The 18473-nt window shown below is 42.5% G+C and overlaps 1 protein-coding gene across 2 annotated transcripts in view; it reads right to left on the reverse strand.

The window, feature by feature from the left end:
* rtn3 (reticulon 3) overlaps positions 1-17913 on the reverse strand; it is a 33918-nt gene extending 16005 nt beyond the window's left edge. The window contains exons 1-2 of one of the 2 annotated variants that reach the window (XM_038995875.1): positions 17647-17913; positions 10323-10370 (exon numbers count right to left, since the gene is read on the reverse strand). In XM_038995875.1, coding sequence (XP_038851803.1) covers positions 10323-10370; positions 17647-17743 — 145 coding nt within the window. In that variant the 5' untranslated portion in view covers positions 17744-17913. The remainder of the gene's footprint in view (positions 1-10322; positions 10371-17646) is intronic. The other variant, XM_038995876.1, reaches the window with a different exon arrangement.
* Positions 17914-18473: the final 560 nt, after the last annotated feature.

An 18473-nucleotide genomic window follows, 5' to 3' on the forward strand; every position in this document is an offset into this window, starting at 1 on the left:
AGTGAATATTTATAATGTTATTTCTGACTTCTGCACAATATGGCGGATATATTTTTGTCTTGATTGGGATTATTGCATGGTTTGCTTTTTCCATAAAGATTTTTTGAAATCTGACACAGCGGTTGCATTAAGGAAAAGTGGATCTAAAATTCCATGTATAACACTTGATCTTTGATCATCGTTTATTATGAGTATTTCTGGAAATTGATGTGGCTCTGCAAAATCAAAGGATGTTTTTGGAACTACTGAACATAACGCGTCAATCTTTGATCAACGTGAGATTTGATATAAATATGAACTTTACCGAACAAAACATACATGTATTGTGTAACATGAAGTCCTATGAGTGTCATCTGATGAAGATCAAAGGTTAGTGATTCATTTTATCTATATTTCTGCTTTTTGTGACTCCTGTCTTTGGCTGGAAAAATGGCTGTTTCGGCGGTGACCTAACAATCCTTTGTTGTGCTTTTGCTGTAAAGCCTTTTTGAAAATCAGACACTGTGGTGGGATTAACAACAAGATTACCTTTAAAATGGTACAAGATAGTTGTATGTTTGAGGGATTTTAATTATGAGATTTGTTGTTTGAATTTGGCGCCCTGCACTTTCACTGGCTGTTGTCATATCGATCCCGTTAACGGGATTGCAGCCCTAAAAGTGTAAAGAAGGATTTTTAAGCCTTGAGACATGGCTTGTGTATGTGTGCCAATCAGAGGGTGAATGGGCAAGATAAAATATTTAAGTGCCTTTGAATGAGGTATGGTACTAGGTGCCAGGCTCCCCGGTTTGGTGTCAAGAACTGCAACGCTGCTGGGTTTTTCACACTCAACAGTTTCCCATGTATCAAGAATTGTCCACCACCCAAAGGACATCCAACCAACTTGACAAATCTGTGGGAAGCATTGGAGTCAACATGGGCCAGCATCCTTGTGGAACGCTTTTGACCCCTTGTAGAGTCCATGTCCTGACAAATTGAGGCTGTTGAGGGCAAAAGGGGTGGGGCACTCAATGAGGAAGGCGTTGCCAAAGTTGGGTCAACTCCGTATATATAGTGCATTATTGATCAATATGTTAGAATAGAAATGCAACCTTCATCCTTCACTATATACACATTGTGCTAAAGCATCTTTCAAACAGTACTTCACTGTAATAGTTCTTTATCATTCCCTCCGCGACTGCATAGCATACACCTTCCCCTAGTTACTGGTTGCCTCAGTGATGACCTACCGCTCCATAGCATGCCCGTGGTGTAGGTTAAGCTCACAGCGACTGTACGGGTTTGAGTGCATCCTGCATTCACTCGTCTGCATACCAGTCAATGTGTGCCAGGTTTGGATTTCCTTTTTGCACTGAGCAGGAAGAGGTCCCCTATTTGCTTTAACTCTACACTGTGAAGTAGAGGGCTATCCTGCCACTGGGTAAATCAAAAGCAGACGACCATTACACTAAATGTATATAAATAGAATAGACTTGACAGCTTGTTAGACGGTATGTAACAATGACAGCCGTGATAATGTATGCAATATTGGAGGATCATATGGTCAAAACATTTTTTTACTTCAGTTTATTTTTGTAAATACTTTCTGAAACTGCATTGTTGGTTAAGGGCTTGTAAGTAAGCATTTCACTGTAAGGTGCATGTGACAAATAACATTTGATTTGAGATATTGAGCAGAAGTTCATTTACTGCATCCTTTGTACCATTAAAACCAAATTGGTCACACACACACACGGCGTATAATTTTCCAGATAAGGGAAGGAGGGGGGGGGGTGCTGTACCATGATTCAAGAGGAGAGGACAAGATTAATTAGAGCGATTGGTACCCTGCATCTCAGCCTACTGTGACAATTTTCACGCAAAAAAACAAAGAGGGCCAATGCCCCCTAGCCTGGTCCCATCTGTATAGCCTTTTGCCAACTCACACTTAGGCACATGCAGACCTGAGAGCAGCCCACAATGACCCATGAATATCGGAGTATTTTTCACATAATTCTCTCTACTTAGTCTGGTCATGCTTTGTAACATCCAATCCAGCAGGATCATAATAATGAATGATGTCATCACAAAAAAAGTTGAGTAAAGTCCACTCCTTCAAAATGACCATCAGTCTCTGGAATGATCGTCTCCCGTCCTGTTCCAAGTGCACTGTAGCGTGGAACGTCGCCCAAAGCAGAAACCCAACACTGGTGGATCGACTATTCCGCCTTACTTCCAGGGACATTGCAAGCAGACACCAGGAAGCCACGTTTGAACTGCCCACCACCCACTGTCCGACCATGATTACTGCCAAGCTTAAGGACATGGGGGGGGGGGGGGGGGGGGGGTCATTTTGAAAATACACACACAGCACAATATATAGTTTGACCCTTTTGACTTTTGTAATAACTGCACTCTGAACGTGGAGACCTTCAGAAGGCTTGACTAAAAGAAATATTTCAGTAATACACGCAAAGGCACCTGTATCAGAATAAAAAAAGAAAATCAACATGGTGATTATATACCATATGTTATATAGTTAGTGTGCTCCTATTTTGAATAGGAAGACCAAGAAGGGAGAAAGGTGCAAGTGAGAGAGAGAGGGGAAGAGTGATCATTGTGCTTTGCTTGTGTGAGGTTAGCAGGCAAAGATCCCAGAGGGAAGACGTGTTACCTGACAAGTGCGTTAGTATTGCTGCCAAGACATGCTCTGCAAGGTGGTAGGCCTCTGCCACCCACACGTCGATGGCTTCTACCTCTTTGGAATATACACCGTCGGAAGCAGGTTTGTTTTGGGGAGAAGGAGGGTCGGAGGTTGTCGATATAAAGGAAGACTGGGATTTCTCAGAAGCCTCGATACTAGACTGGAGGTCAGCCTCCTCCTCTTGGCTGCTGCCCAACTCTTTGAGTGCATTGATAGTGAGGCGTTCCTGCTCCAGATCCATGACCATGGTTGGTGTGGACTGAGAGGGAGGGGCGCCTGTTTTAGGACACTCATCCTTGGCTGTGAGATCTTGACGGAGGTCTTCTGGATCTTCGTCCTGTCGTGACTTCAGGCACTCCCTCATGAACTCGACGAAGCTGTCCGTGGCACCAGAGACTGAGCAGTCCGGCTCAATGCTTTCTGGGTCACTGGTATTGTCTGGTGACTGGTGTCCTGCTTCAGCTTCCTGAGGTGGATGTGTCTTGCTGTTGACAATGCTATCTGTAATGAGGATTTCATCATTCAATTTCTTCTCAGTCTTGGGCTCCAGGGTGCTGCTGGGCAGTTCGCTCTGGAAAGAGGTGAATGGATCTTTGGGAAACTCCCTGGGAGATGGCTGGCCTCCAACAGGCTTGGGGAAGGAGTCCACTTCAGCCATCGAGGGGATATCCTGCTCCACAGTGGTTGCATTGTTTTGAGGGAGTAGTGCTCCAATATGGATCTGTGAGGTTGGATCGGAGGAAGGCTCACATACAGTGTTAAAGTTCAGCTCTTTATCATCAATGGTGTCATTCATGGATATAAGTGAGTCTTCATCTTCAAAAGACTGTCTGTCGTATTTACGGATTGTGTCATCCTCCATGTAGTTGGATTTTGAAAGCTCAACTGTCTGCATATAATCCTCTTTAATATCAGACTCTTGCTTCTCTTCAAACTTGGATGAGGGGCAAAGTGGAAGATCCTGAGCTTCAACATTAGCAGAGCTCGATTTAATTAAGATATCTTGCGAGCCAGTTGACCAGTCATCGTCATCATATTCTGGAAAGTCTGAAAGGTTCTCTGCGGTTTTCTCAGGAGGTTTGGCAGTGGAAGGTGAAGACTTTCCATTAGACTCATTGGGAGTCTGTGAGTGGTCAGACTCCACTTTCTGTGCTTGTGAAACGTCAGCACTTGAGCCCTTTGACTCATCATTAGGTACTGTGGTCTTCATATTATCTGTATCCAATTCAGATTTCAGGATGTTGTGTTTAGGTGAGAATTCATCAGAGTCGACAGGAGAGGAGGGAGGAGAATAACCCTCATATTCTAAGGGAGGAATTTGGGTAAATTCCTTTTTAGTCACATCTGGTTGTGGCTCAGGCGTTTTTGGTGCCTCTTTCACAGGGTCTTCTACAACTTCATAACTTTCGTCCTCTATTTCAATCTCCATCTCCTCATCGCTGTAATTCGGCTCGTCCGTCTCAATAACATTGATGGTAGGGACCCGCATTGGCTGCTTTGCTGGCGGGGTTTCCTTTTCTTCAGTAGGGAGAGAAGGAACAGAGGGGTTGTGGGCAGGTGTAGCATCACTTGACGAAGAGGGGCCAGGAATGGAGGCTGTGTCCTCGATGACGGTGTCCTCAGAGTCTCCTGAGCTGTCGACTACCTCTGGGAGCACCAGGTCACCACCCCATGGGGCCTGCTTGGTCTTCAAATCCTTCTCTTTAGAGTCAGAGGAGGGATAGGGAGAGTCCAAACCAGCAGGAGGGGCAGGCGAAGCAGTGAGCTCAGAATGAAGGTCAGGAGGGCCTTGGGTGTCTGTTATGTAAGCTTTAGGTAGGAAGCTCAGGTCAAATTCTTCCTCGACGCTAGACTGCTGCGCTGGGTCTTTGAAGACATTTTTCAGTTCAGGCCTTTCAATGGGAGAGTCCATGAAAGCGTCAGGGACACAGGCAAACGCCTCTGGATCATCAGGCACCACTTTATCTGCCACTTTTATCTCTTGGGATTTGCCATCCTCGTCTGATACAAGAGCATCTTCAAAGTCAGGCACAGGGGGTAAGTGAGCTTTCATCCAGTCTGCAGTATCTTCAAACTCACTCCCTTGTCGGGCTTCTCCCATGACCTCAAAGGGGGATTCTGGCGATTCCTGATCAATGGAGGCTCCTTTTTTCTGGAAGGGTGAGGTGCTCTCTGTTGGCGCCTCAGTAGGAGACGTCTCATAGTGGCGCTCTTTGAAGTGAGGGAAGCCGCCATCGTTCTTGGGCTCCTCCTTTGCTGCCAGGGCCTCCAGTGCCTTAATCCTCTCAGACACGGGGGACGTCACAGTCAGTGAATCATCTTGCTTTCCGTCAGGCTGACCTGATGATGGGTCGCTCCCGTAGTTAACGGAAGAAGATGAGCCGGTTTGAGAAGAACTGGCGAAGCGAAGGGAGGTGGCCACCCCTTCTGAGGGTGGGTCAGAGCCCAGCACCACCCTTTTGTCTGTCGGCCATGCACGGAGGCAGGGAAGGGAAGAAGGAGGGCATAAAAATCACACACTCAAACTCCCATGCACTTCCAGTTATAGTCGGTGGAGGCCATTTTGTTGCAGCCCAAGCAATCATGCATAGCATGAGACGGTTTAAAGTCAGTAATGGATGAGGGCGTCAGTCAGCATGCATTGCTGACTTAACGTCTCAAGTTGTTGCCATTGAAGAGCCTTTTCAATGAGGCAACATTGGAAATGACTTGTATGGTCGAAATGAAGCAGCTCCAAACGAAATAAGAAAATTGTATCTATAAACAAAACTGTTATACTGTGTGACCTGTGGTAGCATATGCATTGTGGTCTACATCACAATCACATCTTTTGCTATGAATATATTTTTTAAGTACAGCTGCATAGACTATGGCCTGGAGTTTTGTTAAATCGGGTACTCCGTGTCTGGTATGTCTTACAAAATACTTGTGATGGAGAAAGGGTTGGTACACTCAATCTATCCTTCCTTCCTCTATCTGGGTAATATCAAGGACCTTACTGAGAACCGTTGAGCAGTCACTTCACATCTCCCGAAGACCAACATCATAGAACTGAATGTGACAACAGGGACCAGATATAAAATGTGCCTAGAAGCAAAGGTCACATAGGATAAATGCTCCCCATTTGAACTTGCAATGCCTTTTAAAATGGCCCAGAGACTAAGGTCAAGCGACTGTAGCCTAGTATAAACAGGAGTTAAATTAAAAAGGTGTTATTTCTATAATGACCTAATTAACAAATAATTTGATTACCAAATGAGCTACCATCTGAAAACAACCTATAGGCCTACATACGAAGGGCGATACTCTGAAGGGGAATACTCTTCTTCGTGTCTTCAATACTGCAGATGTCTGTAAGTAACGCAATGTCAACATAATTATAATTATGTTTAAGCGTCATACCATAATCTTGTAAATTAGGTACAATATTAATCAAACAGAAGAACGACAATCCAATATCTTTAATGTACTGAGATGACTCATCCCAGGAATGAATACAGTGCACTACCTCAGACTCAAAAATATAACCGGAGTGAAATTAAAACATCATTGATTTACAGGACTAGTCTCATCCTCAGATGACCTACGGACCAATTTGCAAGCATGACTACGTCGCACTATTCTGGCCTTGTCCTACCCGACCATCGGTGTAATCAATAAGAACACCCAGCTAACACAGCACACATAACAAGCTGGACAATAGTCCTGGTGTTGAGGCTTCCTAAATCATGTCCCCCCTGTGCTGCAGTCTGCCAATACACCACTAAGCACGCTAACCTGCTGCTATTGCCACACGCCACAGCTGAAGTGACAGAGTCAGACTGGGACAAGGATCCCCTCAATGGCACAGTGCCACGGGTATCCTGGGTCATTTGGGGGGGGTACATACATAATCCGCAAGATGTTCCAAGCTGCTCCAATAATCACATGATCCCTTTTCAGCTTAATGGTCCCCCCCTGTACTTTTCCAACACCCAGAGACAAGCAATCATAGTGGAGAATTGGCAGCTATATTGGGAGGTACACATCAGCTGTCTGCTTGCCTCTGCCATCCCCAGGCAAACAGAGACCAAGGTTTGACCTCTGCTTTGAGGCAATATCTCCGGAAGGAACAGGTCAAATATGCAGCTGGTACTTTTTCCAAATGCAACAAGTTCCACTTCTCCTTCTATATGGTTATTTACTATAAATTGAGTCAAGAGATCCTAATCTAAGAGGAACAAATCAATGGCGCCGTTTCTTTTCAAATCCAATGTTATAGTACATTTCATAAACTACCCAACAGCTTACGTCAACGAGTTAATAGTATTGTGTTATTGTAGCTTGGTGCTCTGTATGGGCATTGTGGCCAGTCAGCTTGACCCTGCAGCCATCCTAAACCCACAGCACCGTGGACATGTTGTTCATCAGTACACAACTCAAGGGTGGGCTGTCTTGGTTTGGACCTTCCCCTCCCATTGAGGTCCATTATGCATTGTTCAAACTAGGCCACATACACGAATGGACTTTCCATCTAGCCGAAAACAATGTAGCATTTTGGCTCGACGCAAGTAAACAAATGACAAAACAGCTACTGCACCGTGAACAGGAATCAGAGCCACTGGCAACAGGGAGCCGACACTCCCTGATTGGAATCACAAATAACACGACCCAAAAACATATAAGAAACTGTCAAACACAGTTTAGTAATACTCATTCAACCTCTGATGAGAACATCACTTCCTGTGGTCCTCAGTTGTTAGAGATAGAGGTTATTATATTATGTCATCTACTCCCCACAGTAATTGGAGTTGAGTGCTAAAGTGTGTGGGACTTTAAAAGGGACACTCGTTACTAATCCCCGTTTTAAATGGTCTATTGAACATGGTCCAACAAACGTCTCACATCCCAAAATATGTCTAGCAGGAAGACTCAAAAAGGGACGCATTTCTTCAAGATGAGAAAGTGTAAATCAGCTCAATCATTTTGGCACTATGCGGATGAGACAAATAGTTTACTTGATAAGACACAGCCTTCCAGTAGGGATCACAGCTTAGCTAAATCAAGAAAAGGTTTGCCTCTAGACAAGAAAAAGCTAGACATCTTTAAAAAAGGACTAGAACTGCATATTAGGTACACTTGAAGGTATGAGGATATTGCGCGTTGTGGTAAGCCTACAATCTGTTATTGTTAAAAATGATACAAGTACTACTATTCACAAAAGCATGAACACAGTGGAATATTTTTGCTGCAGAGAAAAGGAGTCACTGTATGATAAGAGATCAAATTCCATTGGGTACAGCAGTGTCATTTCCAATTAGTGATGGATGGAATAGCTCCCAGGCCCATCTCCCTCACCGTGTGATTAGCTGTTTGACTTAATATCCTAGCACTACATAGGACAGATTCAGTTTCTGGCCATCTAGTCCAGAGGTCGACCGATTAATCAGAATGGCCGATTAATTAGGGCCGATTTCAAGTTTTCATAACAATCGGAAATCGTTATTTTTGGGCGCCGATTTGCCGATTTTTAAAAAATATATATTTTTTTTTACACCTTTATTTAATCTTTATTTAACTAGGCAAGTCAGTTAAGAACACATTCTTATTTTCAATGACGGCCTAGGAACGGGGCAGAACGACAGTTTTTTAACCTTGTCAGCTCGGGGGATCCAATCTTGCAACCTTACAGTTAACTAGTCCAATGCTCTAACACCTGATTACATTGCACTCCACGAGGAACCTGCCTGTTACGCGAATGCAGTAAGCTAAGGTAAGTTGCTAGCTAGCATTAAACTTACCTTATAAAAAACAATCAATGACTGTCATTGCCTTTCTTAAAATCAATACACAAGTATATATTTTTAAACCTGCATATTTAGCTAAAAGAAATCCAGGTTAGCAGGCAATATTGAAGACCCATGAAAGCTGGTGGTTCGTTTTAACATATGTTCCCATGTTATTTGAGACTAAATAGATTTTATTTATGTATTATATTAAGTTAAAATAAAAGTGTTCATTGTTCATTCAGTATTGTTGCAATTGTCATTATTACAAAAATGTGTGTGTATGATATATATAAATATAAATGTTTTTTTTCTTTTTATAAATCGGCATCGGCTTTTTTTGTCCTCCAATAATCGGTATCGGTGTTGAAAAATCATAATCGGTCGACCTCTAATCTAGTCTGGCTTAAGTTTAATACTCTTGCTATACTGTCCAGGTCTACACATTGTAGGCTACTTTTATAAAAACTAACGAAATTGTGTTTCAGAAAACAAACCAAGCCAAAAAAGCTACATCAAGAAAACAAAATACATACATTTTACCCTAAAATAAAAACTAATTTTTGGCTCCAGCAGTGGTGACATGCAAAAAGCTTAAGAAGCTATAAGCAGAGGTGCAGAGCGCATCCAGGGAGGAGGGCTCCGACCCCAGCCTTATGCGGGCATAGAGCAGCGAGTGGAGTGGGTCCCTCCCCAGTGCCTCTCATCCTCCAGTGCCGGTGAAGGGACTGGGGTGGGAGGCTCTTCGAGATGGGGCATAAGGCCTGGATGAAGGGGCCATCTATCCAAGGACAGCTAGGGCCCTTCTGGGACAACCAACTGAGCCATTTTTAGAGTTTTTCCTCATCGTGAACTTGAACTTCTCTCAGCTTTCTTAAAATAAGGTGGCAATCTTGGGATTATCTTGGACCTACAGTGCCGTTGACCTAAATAATGCGACAGAGTGGAGCAGGCAGTAAAGACTAGAAATAGATCCGCTTGCTGTCATTTGTAGGTCTTGTCAGTTTTCTGATAGGGGTAAGATCAGGGAGCAGGGGGGGTTCTGGGGGAGGTTAGAGGGAGCTTTGGGGAATTACTCAACTAATTCCAAACATGCAATATTCCTCATCACTGTGCTGCTAGTTTGATGCCTCCTTGATGCCAATTTATTCCATCAATTTCAACCTATTCCACTGGGAAAGTCAGTGCATTCCATTGGGAATCAATCTACTGTATCACTACACCATCAATAGATGGCTTGATCCATTACTGTACATCTCAATTAGCTCTGTGGATTAATCAATTCATCACGTGTCAGGCTGTGTGTCTAGCATATATGCTGTATCCAGTATGGTACATCACATGCATGCCTGAAGACATCTTCACTTAAAAACAGGCTTTAAACCTGAACTCTGTGCAAACTTCCCTTAAATATATATATTTTTTTTTTTAAACACGTGATTCTCCCTTGCCATGCACCATGGGCGTCAGTCAGGGGCTTCGGGGTTGGGCCTGTTGGTCCTAGTAATTGAACAGGTCTGGCCTCCAGTTGGGGGGGGTTGAAAATTCCAAGTCAGACACTGTTGAGAGGGAGGAGCCTCGCTGCCCAGCTAAATTGCAATTAGTGCAGGCGGTCAGCAGGAAACAGATGGGATACAGTTACAGGGCTTCTAGGGGTGGGCTCTGATGAAGATTGCGTAGTGGGGGTGGAATTAAATGTTTCCAGGCCTCTAGTATGAAGTTCTTGGTCTGGACTAGAGTAGGAGAAGGGCACTAGAGAGGAATGGAAGGCATTACAGCGGCAGCCGAGCAAGAGAGAATGACAGGGAAAGAGAGCGTGAAGGTCGTGAAAGGGAGGATAGCAGACGAGCAGCGTAACAGAACCATACACTTGCCTTGAGGAGACTGAATGAGAGATACAGGCGAAGAGGACTGAAAGGAATCTGAAAAAATTTAAAAAGGACAGAAGAATGAACATCCTACAGTGGCAGAAAATAACTCCCATCCCCATAACAACCACCCACCATTTTATACATTAACGTCAACTGGATGCCTGGTGGGACTCCCACTAATCCAACCTTATATCAACTATACAATACTGTATGCTTTACAACGTCAGAATGACAATGTCAGAAGCTACGGTAAAATAACTACTAACATGCAAGCCCCATGCAACTGGTAGTGTCTACCAGTTTACTACCAATATACACCTATGATCAACTTAATCCATGCACTTTAACATTTCTTATGCAAGCAAAGACAATAACAAATATGACAAACGCAAATTCTTCACGACGCACAAATAACGATGCTTCCAACAACGTCACACTTCATAACATTGTATGGTACTTTCCATAATTTTTATGCAATTTGTACATATTTCTCCTTTGGTTTATGATACCCGTTGCCAATCAGACACCCACATTGCACCTGCTTGATGGTAATTCATTATGTAACCCAAGTGATCACAAGAACAGTTTTTGTAGAGCAATAGTCCCATCTAACAGCCTCCATGAATATCGAAGGAGGAACAAGGTTTTGCTTTTCCTTCCTTACACATTTAACAGCTGGGAAACACCAGAGGAGACATGTAGGGGAATTTATTCAGCTGTGAGTGAGATGGGATGGCAACAATGATGTATATAAACCAAGGACTACTAATGCCATGTATTGACCATTGAGAGGCTTTGAAGCCACCGGTCGGCCATATTGACAACCCTAGTAGGAGCAGTCCTCCATAGGAATTCTACAGTAGTTTAATTAAATGGATTCAAGGACAAAATTATGTGTATTTAAGTATTTTAGTTTTAGTGCAGACAGTGACATTAGTAATCTCTACAGATTGTACATTAAGGAAATCTTTGTATTTTCATTTAGCTCACGTACAATTTAAAAAGTATGCATTAAGGTGTCTAATATAAGTGGGGCAAAAATGAATGTAGACATTAATACATTTTACAATGGCGGGAGAGTACCAAGATGGAGGAACAGTGGCTTCAACACAGAGCCACCTATCAGTCATCTAGTGTATGCATGCAGCCACTACAGTTGAAGTCAGAAGTTGACATACACCTTAGACAGTTTCACAATTCCTGACATTTAATCCTAGTAAAAACTCCCTGTCTTAGGTCAGTTAGGATCAGCAATTTATTTTAAGAATGGGAAATGTCAGAATAATAGTAGAGAATGATTTATTTCAGCTTTTATTTCTTTCATCACATTCCCAGTCGGTCAGAAGTTTACATACACTCAATTAGTATTTGGTAGCATTACCTTTAAATGGTTTAACTTGGGTCAAACCAAGCGTTTCGGTTGTCCTTCCACAAGCGTCCCACAATAAGTTGGGTGAATGTTGGCCCATTCCTCCTGACAGAGCTGGTGTAACTGAGTCAGGTTTGTAGGCCTCCTTGCTCAGACACTTTTTCAGTTCTACCCACAAATTATCTATAGGATTGAGGTCAGGGCTTTGTGATGGCCACTCCAATACCTTGACTTCATTGTCCTTAAGCCATTTTGCACAACTTTAGAAATATGCTTGGGGTCATTGTCCATTTGGAAGACCCATTTGCGACCAAGCTTTAACTTCCTGACTGATGTCTTGCTTCAATATATCCACATAATTTTCCTTCCTCATGATGCCATCTATTTTGTGAAGTGCACCAGTCCCTCCTGCAGCAAAGCACCCCCACAACATGATGCTGCCAGCCCCGTGCTTCACGGTTGGGATGGTGTTCTTCGGTTTGCAAGCCTCCCCCTTTTTCCTCCAAACATAACGATGGTCATTACGATCAAACAGTTCTGTTTTTGTTTCATCAGACCAGAGGACATTTCTCCAAAAAGTACAATCTTTGTACCCATGTGCAGTTGCAAACCATAGTCTGGCTTTTCTATGGCGGTTTTGGAGCAGTGGCTTCTTCCTTGCTGAGCAGCCTTTCAGGTTATGTCGATATAGGACTCGTTTTACTGTGGATATAGATACTTTTGTACCGGTTTCCTCCAGAATCTTCACAAGGTCCTTTGCTGTTGTTCTGGGATTGATTTGCACTTTTCGCACCAAAGTATGTTCATCTCTAGGAGACAGACTACATCTCCTTCCTGAGCGGTATGACGGCTGCATGGTCCCATGGTGTTTATACTTGGGTACTATTGTTTGTACAGGTGAACGTGGTACCTTCAGGTGTTTAGAAATTGCTCCCAAGGATGAACCAGACTTAGAGGTCTACAATTTTTTTCTGAGGTCTTGGCTGATTGCTTTTGATTTTTCCATGATGTCAAGCAAAGAGGCACTGAGTTTGAAGGTAGGCCTTGAAATACATCCACAGGTACACCTCTAATTGACTCAAATGATGTAAATTAGCTTATCAGAAGCTTCTAAAGCCATGACATCATTTTCTGGAATTTTCCAACCTGTTTACAGGCACAGTCAACGTAAACTTCCGACTTCAACTGTATAATCTTGTCTTGTCCATTCACCCTCTGAATAGCACACAAACACAATCCATTTCTCAAGGCTTAACATTCCTTCTTTAACCTGTCTCCTCCCCTTAATCTACACCGATTGAAGTGGATTTAACAAGTGACCATAGCTTTCACCTGGATTTACCTCGTCTGTGTCATGGAAAGAGCAGTTGTTCTTAATGTTTTGTAGACTCAGTATGTGTGTATGATATATATGGTAAAGTTCAAGAGCCGGTTAATCAATTAGAGTCATCGTCACCCCAAAACGATTCACGTAGGAGACTGGCTGATCAGGTCGACGAGCCCTTGCTATGTAACATTCCTCTTTAAGAGCCTGGGCGAGTCTTAATCTACCTATGCCACACCTGCAATAAGAAAATTAGTCAACGTTACGCTTCTGTCGCTGACAATTCCAAATAGCCTGAAACCATTGGTGGTAGCGTGCAAGTACACGAAGCATTTCAGAAGGAAACGTATCCTCCCAGTGTCCACAAAAACAACCTCTAGAGTCACTTATCTAAGAAGATCTATGCAAGAGAACCACTCCCTTTTAGCAGACTGACAAAGATGAAAAATGTGCATTTTTACAGACTTTAACCATTCCTCTTGTTAAGGTTGTCTATGACAAGGGTTAAACATGGCTTCATATAGCTCATGTTTCCAACACTTCCAGCCTTGATACAACATTCTCATGACCGGCAGACATGAGTAGGAAGTGAACCTGCTTTGGCACCATGCCGCCCTATTCTCTAATACTGGATCTGGATGTAGGCTCATCTATGGGGGAGCCCTTGAGGGCCAATGGCACACAACTGAACGAGGGCCTAACATTGCATTCCCAGTCCTACCAGCCATTTCTGTCCCATCCCGAGGAAAGTCAAGTCAAGACACTCAAACCCCCGGGGGGGCCAGTTTGCTGCCTCAGCCAGATTTACTGACCTTAGACTATATAGTCTGCCAGAACAGAGCGCCAGCCAGAGAGGGGGAGAAAATAAGAGGCAGATAGGAGAGGGAGCCAAAAGTACCCCATGTTCTCTCACAAACTACAGCCATGGTCTTATCTGCAGGCTCCTCATTGCACTGGCCTAGATTCTGGATCATTCCTCAGCCTGTATCTGTTTCACTGCATCTTAACGCTCAAGCTAAAACCAGCCGAATGTTGATTCCCACTCTGCAAAATGCAGCATTTCAAATAATAACATTTCTAGTCTAAAGTAATCCTTAGTCACTACTGTAGCTTGAACTAGCACACATCTTTCAAACTAAAAACATCTTGCTGTTTGATGACCTCGACCGTCGTTCTAACTGAAAACGGGTGGAAATCCAGATCAAAATGTCCATAGCCTATGAAACAGGAGAGTCGGTAGAGCACCGGATTTAGCTCTGATAACACAGTAAAATTACCGAGTTTGAATAATGCATCTCCAGTCCAGTAGTTGTTTTGGTTTTACAGGCAGTGTTTTAACTTCCTATTAAAACAGATGCAGGAAGAAAGAAAATAGCACTGAATCAAACACTGACAACTTGAACAGCATTTCTGAGATATTCAGAAATCATTGTAACAAATTCTCCTGTACAGTCCAACAAAACAGTAGACCCATGGACATTCTGGCACCTTAGATAAATGGTTCCATTGACGGAGCTTGCACAATCACCTCGTAAAAGCAGCATCGAAAAGAATAGGGGGTGCTTTTCATGAACTAAATAACCCTGACAATCAACTGGCTCAATGCACTTTTAGATGTGAGACCTCTTAGGTTGATCTCTATGGTCACTTCCTTAGTGTTGTCACTCAAGTGTGTTGAGAATGAAGTAGGCATGAAAGAGACTGGCCAACACCGGCCTCAGAGAGCAAGATAGGCCAAGTGTGCAAAGCGGTCATCAAGGCAAAGGGTGGCTACTTTAAAGAATCTCAAATATAACAAATATTTTGATTCGCTTAACCCTTTTTTGGTCACTACATTATTCCATGTGTGTTATTTAATAGTCTTGATGTCTTCACTATTATTCTACAACGTAGAAAATAGTAAAAAAAATAAAATAAAGAAAAACCCTGGAATGAGTAAGTCTTTCCAAACTTTTGACTGGTACTGTAAGTCCATTTGGTTTCCTCCAGACTGGGTGCTACATTACCTTTGCCACGGGACATTGATACTGTACGACAGTAGCGCCAAGGGTCCAACAAGGACTGTAGTGTCATCATTAAATCATACAGCCGACGTAAGGGGGGAAAAAATAGTAATGACAAGGCAGCAAGTTACTGGCATCTGGTCTGTGTGACCAAGGCCAAATGAAAGAATGGTAGACGGACAACTGACAATGTAGCATGGACTTCAGAAAAATGCAAAGGCAATCCCAATATATTGGAGATCAGTTAAAAAACATTTAAATTTACACTTTTAAAAAAAACGGAAAAAGTTATCACACTGGGCTAACGCGTCGAGCACACTGACAGCGTCGTTGCGCAAAATAGTAAACAGTATCATCTGAATATGTATTCAACTAAAGTTCAACATTCACCTTCTGCTACCATTTCTGTCACGCCGTCTACGCATACAGTTTGACGCATACGTTCGATAACTCCAACGTATGCACCACACCGAACGCACTGCAACACAATGCTGCAAGGCAAACACAGCATTTGATTGGAAATTAACGTAATTCTGGTGTACCAAAATGCAACGACGCTGTCGGTGTGATCGAAGCATAAATATGAATCCCCTTTGAAACATGTACCAGTTAGTAAATGACTTTGTGACACACCCACTTGAGGCAATATAACTGGTATTCAGCCTTGAACAGATTACAGAAGCATTCCCCGTTTGCAATATGAGCTGGGTCCCTTTTTAGCATGCCTTTGAAATGATATACAGTAAACTACATTTAAAGGGGTTGGTTGTTAACATATGGTAAAGTAAGCCTGTAACACACAACCTGTATGTCAACCAATAAAGTAATGATTTTCTATTTAAGAGCAGTTTGTACATTAATCATCTGATTAGGCTACTTTTATTTTTATTTTTTATACAATATACATGCAGTGAAGCCGCTCAACAACTACGTCACATTGGTCATCGAACAGCCTCCCATCCAGAGCGACACAGAAGCAACCAGGGTCAACGGCCTGCTCAAGGGAAAGATCCCCCCCACAGTTCCCAAAGAGCTGCCCCTCAACCATCCAAGACCTCCCCCAGTCCCCCCGAAGAAAAAAATTATAATTCCATTCCCCACCCAACGCACCAACAAATTGAACAAAAGAGAAAAAGATTAAAGACAAAGGAAAACGCAAAAAAACAACAAAGACAAAAATCATAACAGCAAGGCCAACTGAATATGTTTGAGTGCATGTATGGCAGTGTAACATTTATTTTACTATCATTGCCCCATTAGTATTTGCCAATATAGCATAATATACAGGAAGTTATAGCCTAATACACAGCTCCAAATGTACTCCCAACAGATGCTTGTTTCAAGTTTTATAAGTGAGACATGGTTTGCTGAATAGATGGATTATACTATTTGAAATGCCCTTCCCTAATGGACAAAATACTGTCAGTTTGAAGACTGTTGCAGAGACAAGTGTCCTTTCCTCCCCCCAATCATATAGCTTACAGGACACATGCATCTAAAGACAAAATAGAAATGAAAAACAGACCATAGAATCAATGCATCATAGCGAACAAATGAGAGGGATTGGACTGTGAAGCACTAATATTCTTGCATGGCTTTGTTAACCAATGTGAAGGTGATTTGGCAACAGGAAAAACAGCAGCCTTTAAGAGGTCTTCCCTTAAAATTTGCAGTTGCCCAATAACAATCAACAATGTATATAAACCCTGGATTGTTGATGCCATCCATGTATTGAGGGGAGGCAGGTAGCCTAGTGTTTAGAGTGTTGGACTAGTAACTGAAAGGTTGCAAGATCAAATCCCCGAGCTGACAAAGTAAAAATCTGTCGTTCTGCGCCTGAATAAGGCAGGGACACTGTTCCTCGGCCATCAGTGAAAATAAGAATTTGTTCTTAAATGACTTGCCTAGTTAAATATATTTTTACAATGGGGGAGTGCCAAGATGGAGGAACGGTGACTTCATAACAGCGCCCCCTGTCAGTCAACTAGTGTATTTACAAATCATTGGTAACAATGAATCTGCAGTGCAGATCACAGTCCCTGCAACATGTAGCCATTTCACCGTGGCCCAAATAGAGAATAAAATGTGTCATCGCGTTCTGTTTCCTTGTCTGGTAAATACAAAGTTCGGGATTGCAGAGATTGAGAAAACTTTGGCAGAGCAAGTAGACTAGTTTGGTGTTCCATCAAATCGTGGTGCGCGTTTCTCGAACCAACGACGGGTAACCGTGTTCTAAAACAATTTCTCGTCAGTAGAGTATCGTTCGATCCCATAAAGGGTGGTGGGTGTTTGTTGGTCAAGTAAAACGTCTAATATTAGGATATTTAGCACCCTTTGACGCTCACAAAAATGCAAAATCAGCTTACAAGGTATGGACTACTTGTTCAACAACTTGACTATGTCAAGTGCTTACAGAGACAAGGACAATATACTGGTTAACCTAACCAACGAACAAATAAGTGTAGAGCTAAGCATTTTAAATGTACCTGCCTTTCACGGTCCTAAAACATTGTTTTTTGACGGTCTTACATTAGAGCAACGGGCTACTTTATTTCAAAGCACCCGTGTTACTAAACGTTTAAACAGAATTTCTATGTTGACTATTGCAACATAGAATGACATCCATCTTACCCGACATTTTTGAGTCTTTGGTCGCAACAGAGTTCTGTCCATCGGCAAGCCCGTGCGACGATGATATCTGGGCGGACTGGGTCATTGAATCTGCCATTTTCCTGTAATTTCACAATATTCTGCACAGTAACGGCGAGAATAAATTTTGTTTTGTCTGTTATTGCTGTCCTTAAAATAACCTCTTCTTCCGACTTTCCTCCTATTCCCAAAGAGCTGGGTGCAAGTGTCACCGAGCCTGTGCACCTTCACGCGCACGTACTGAAGCGCTGTGAGTGCAGGATAGAAAGAGCGAAACAAGGCGGACATTTGACGTTAGCTCATTTAAAGGGCTATACCCAACATTTTCCCATTGTGTTTATAAATGTATAGCCTATTTATGGAAAAATACCTACCACATTTTATTATGCAAACATGACCCTATGTTTTCTAATTTGAGAATGTAAATGGGCCTTATAAAGTGCTTAGGCTATAAAAAAAAAAAAGCTAAGCCCAGTGTAGGCCTATTCACAGAGATGGGCAGTATTTGTGTTACATGTATTGGAAATATGTATACTGAACATAAATGTAAAGCAAAATGCAATAATTTCATAGATTTTTACTGTTACAGTTCATATGAGGAAATCAGTCAATTGAAATAAATTCATTAGGCCCTAATCTATGGATTTCACATGACTGGGAATACAGATATGCATCTATTGGTCACAGATACCTTAAAACAAAATTGGCCTCACAATGGGCCCAATGGATCTCATCAAAGTATTTTTGTGCATTCAAATTGGCATCGATAAAATGCAATTGGGGCTGCAGTGGTTAACTAGTGGTTAGCG

Source organism: Salvelinus namaycush, chromosome 6 (assembly GCF_016432855.1).
Source record: "Salvelinus namaycush isolate Seneca chromosome 6, SaNama_1.0, whole genome shotgun sequence".
NCBI classification, from domain to species: domain Eukaryota; kingdom Metazoa; phylum Chordata; class Actinopteri; order Salmoniformes; family Salmonidae; genus Salvelinus; species Salvelinus namaycush.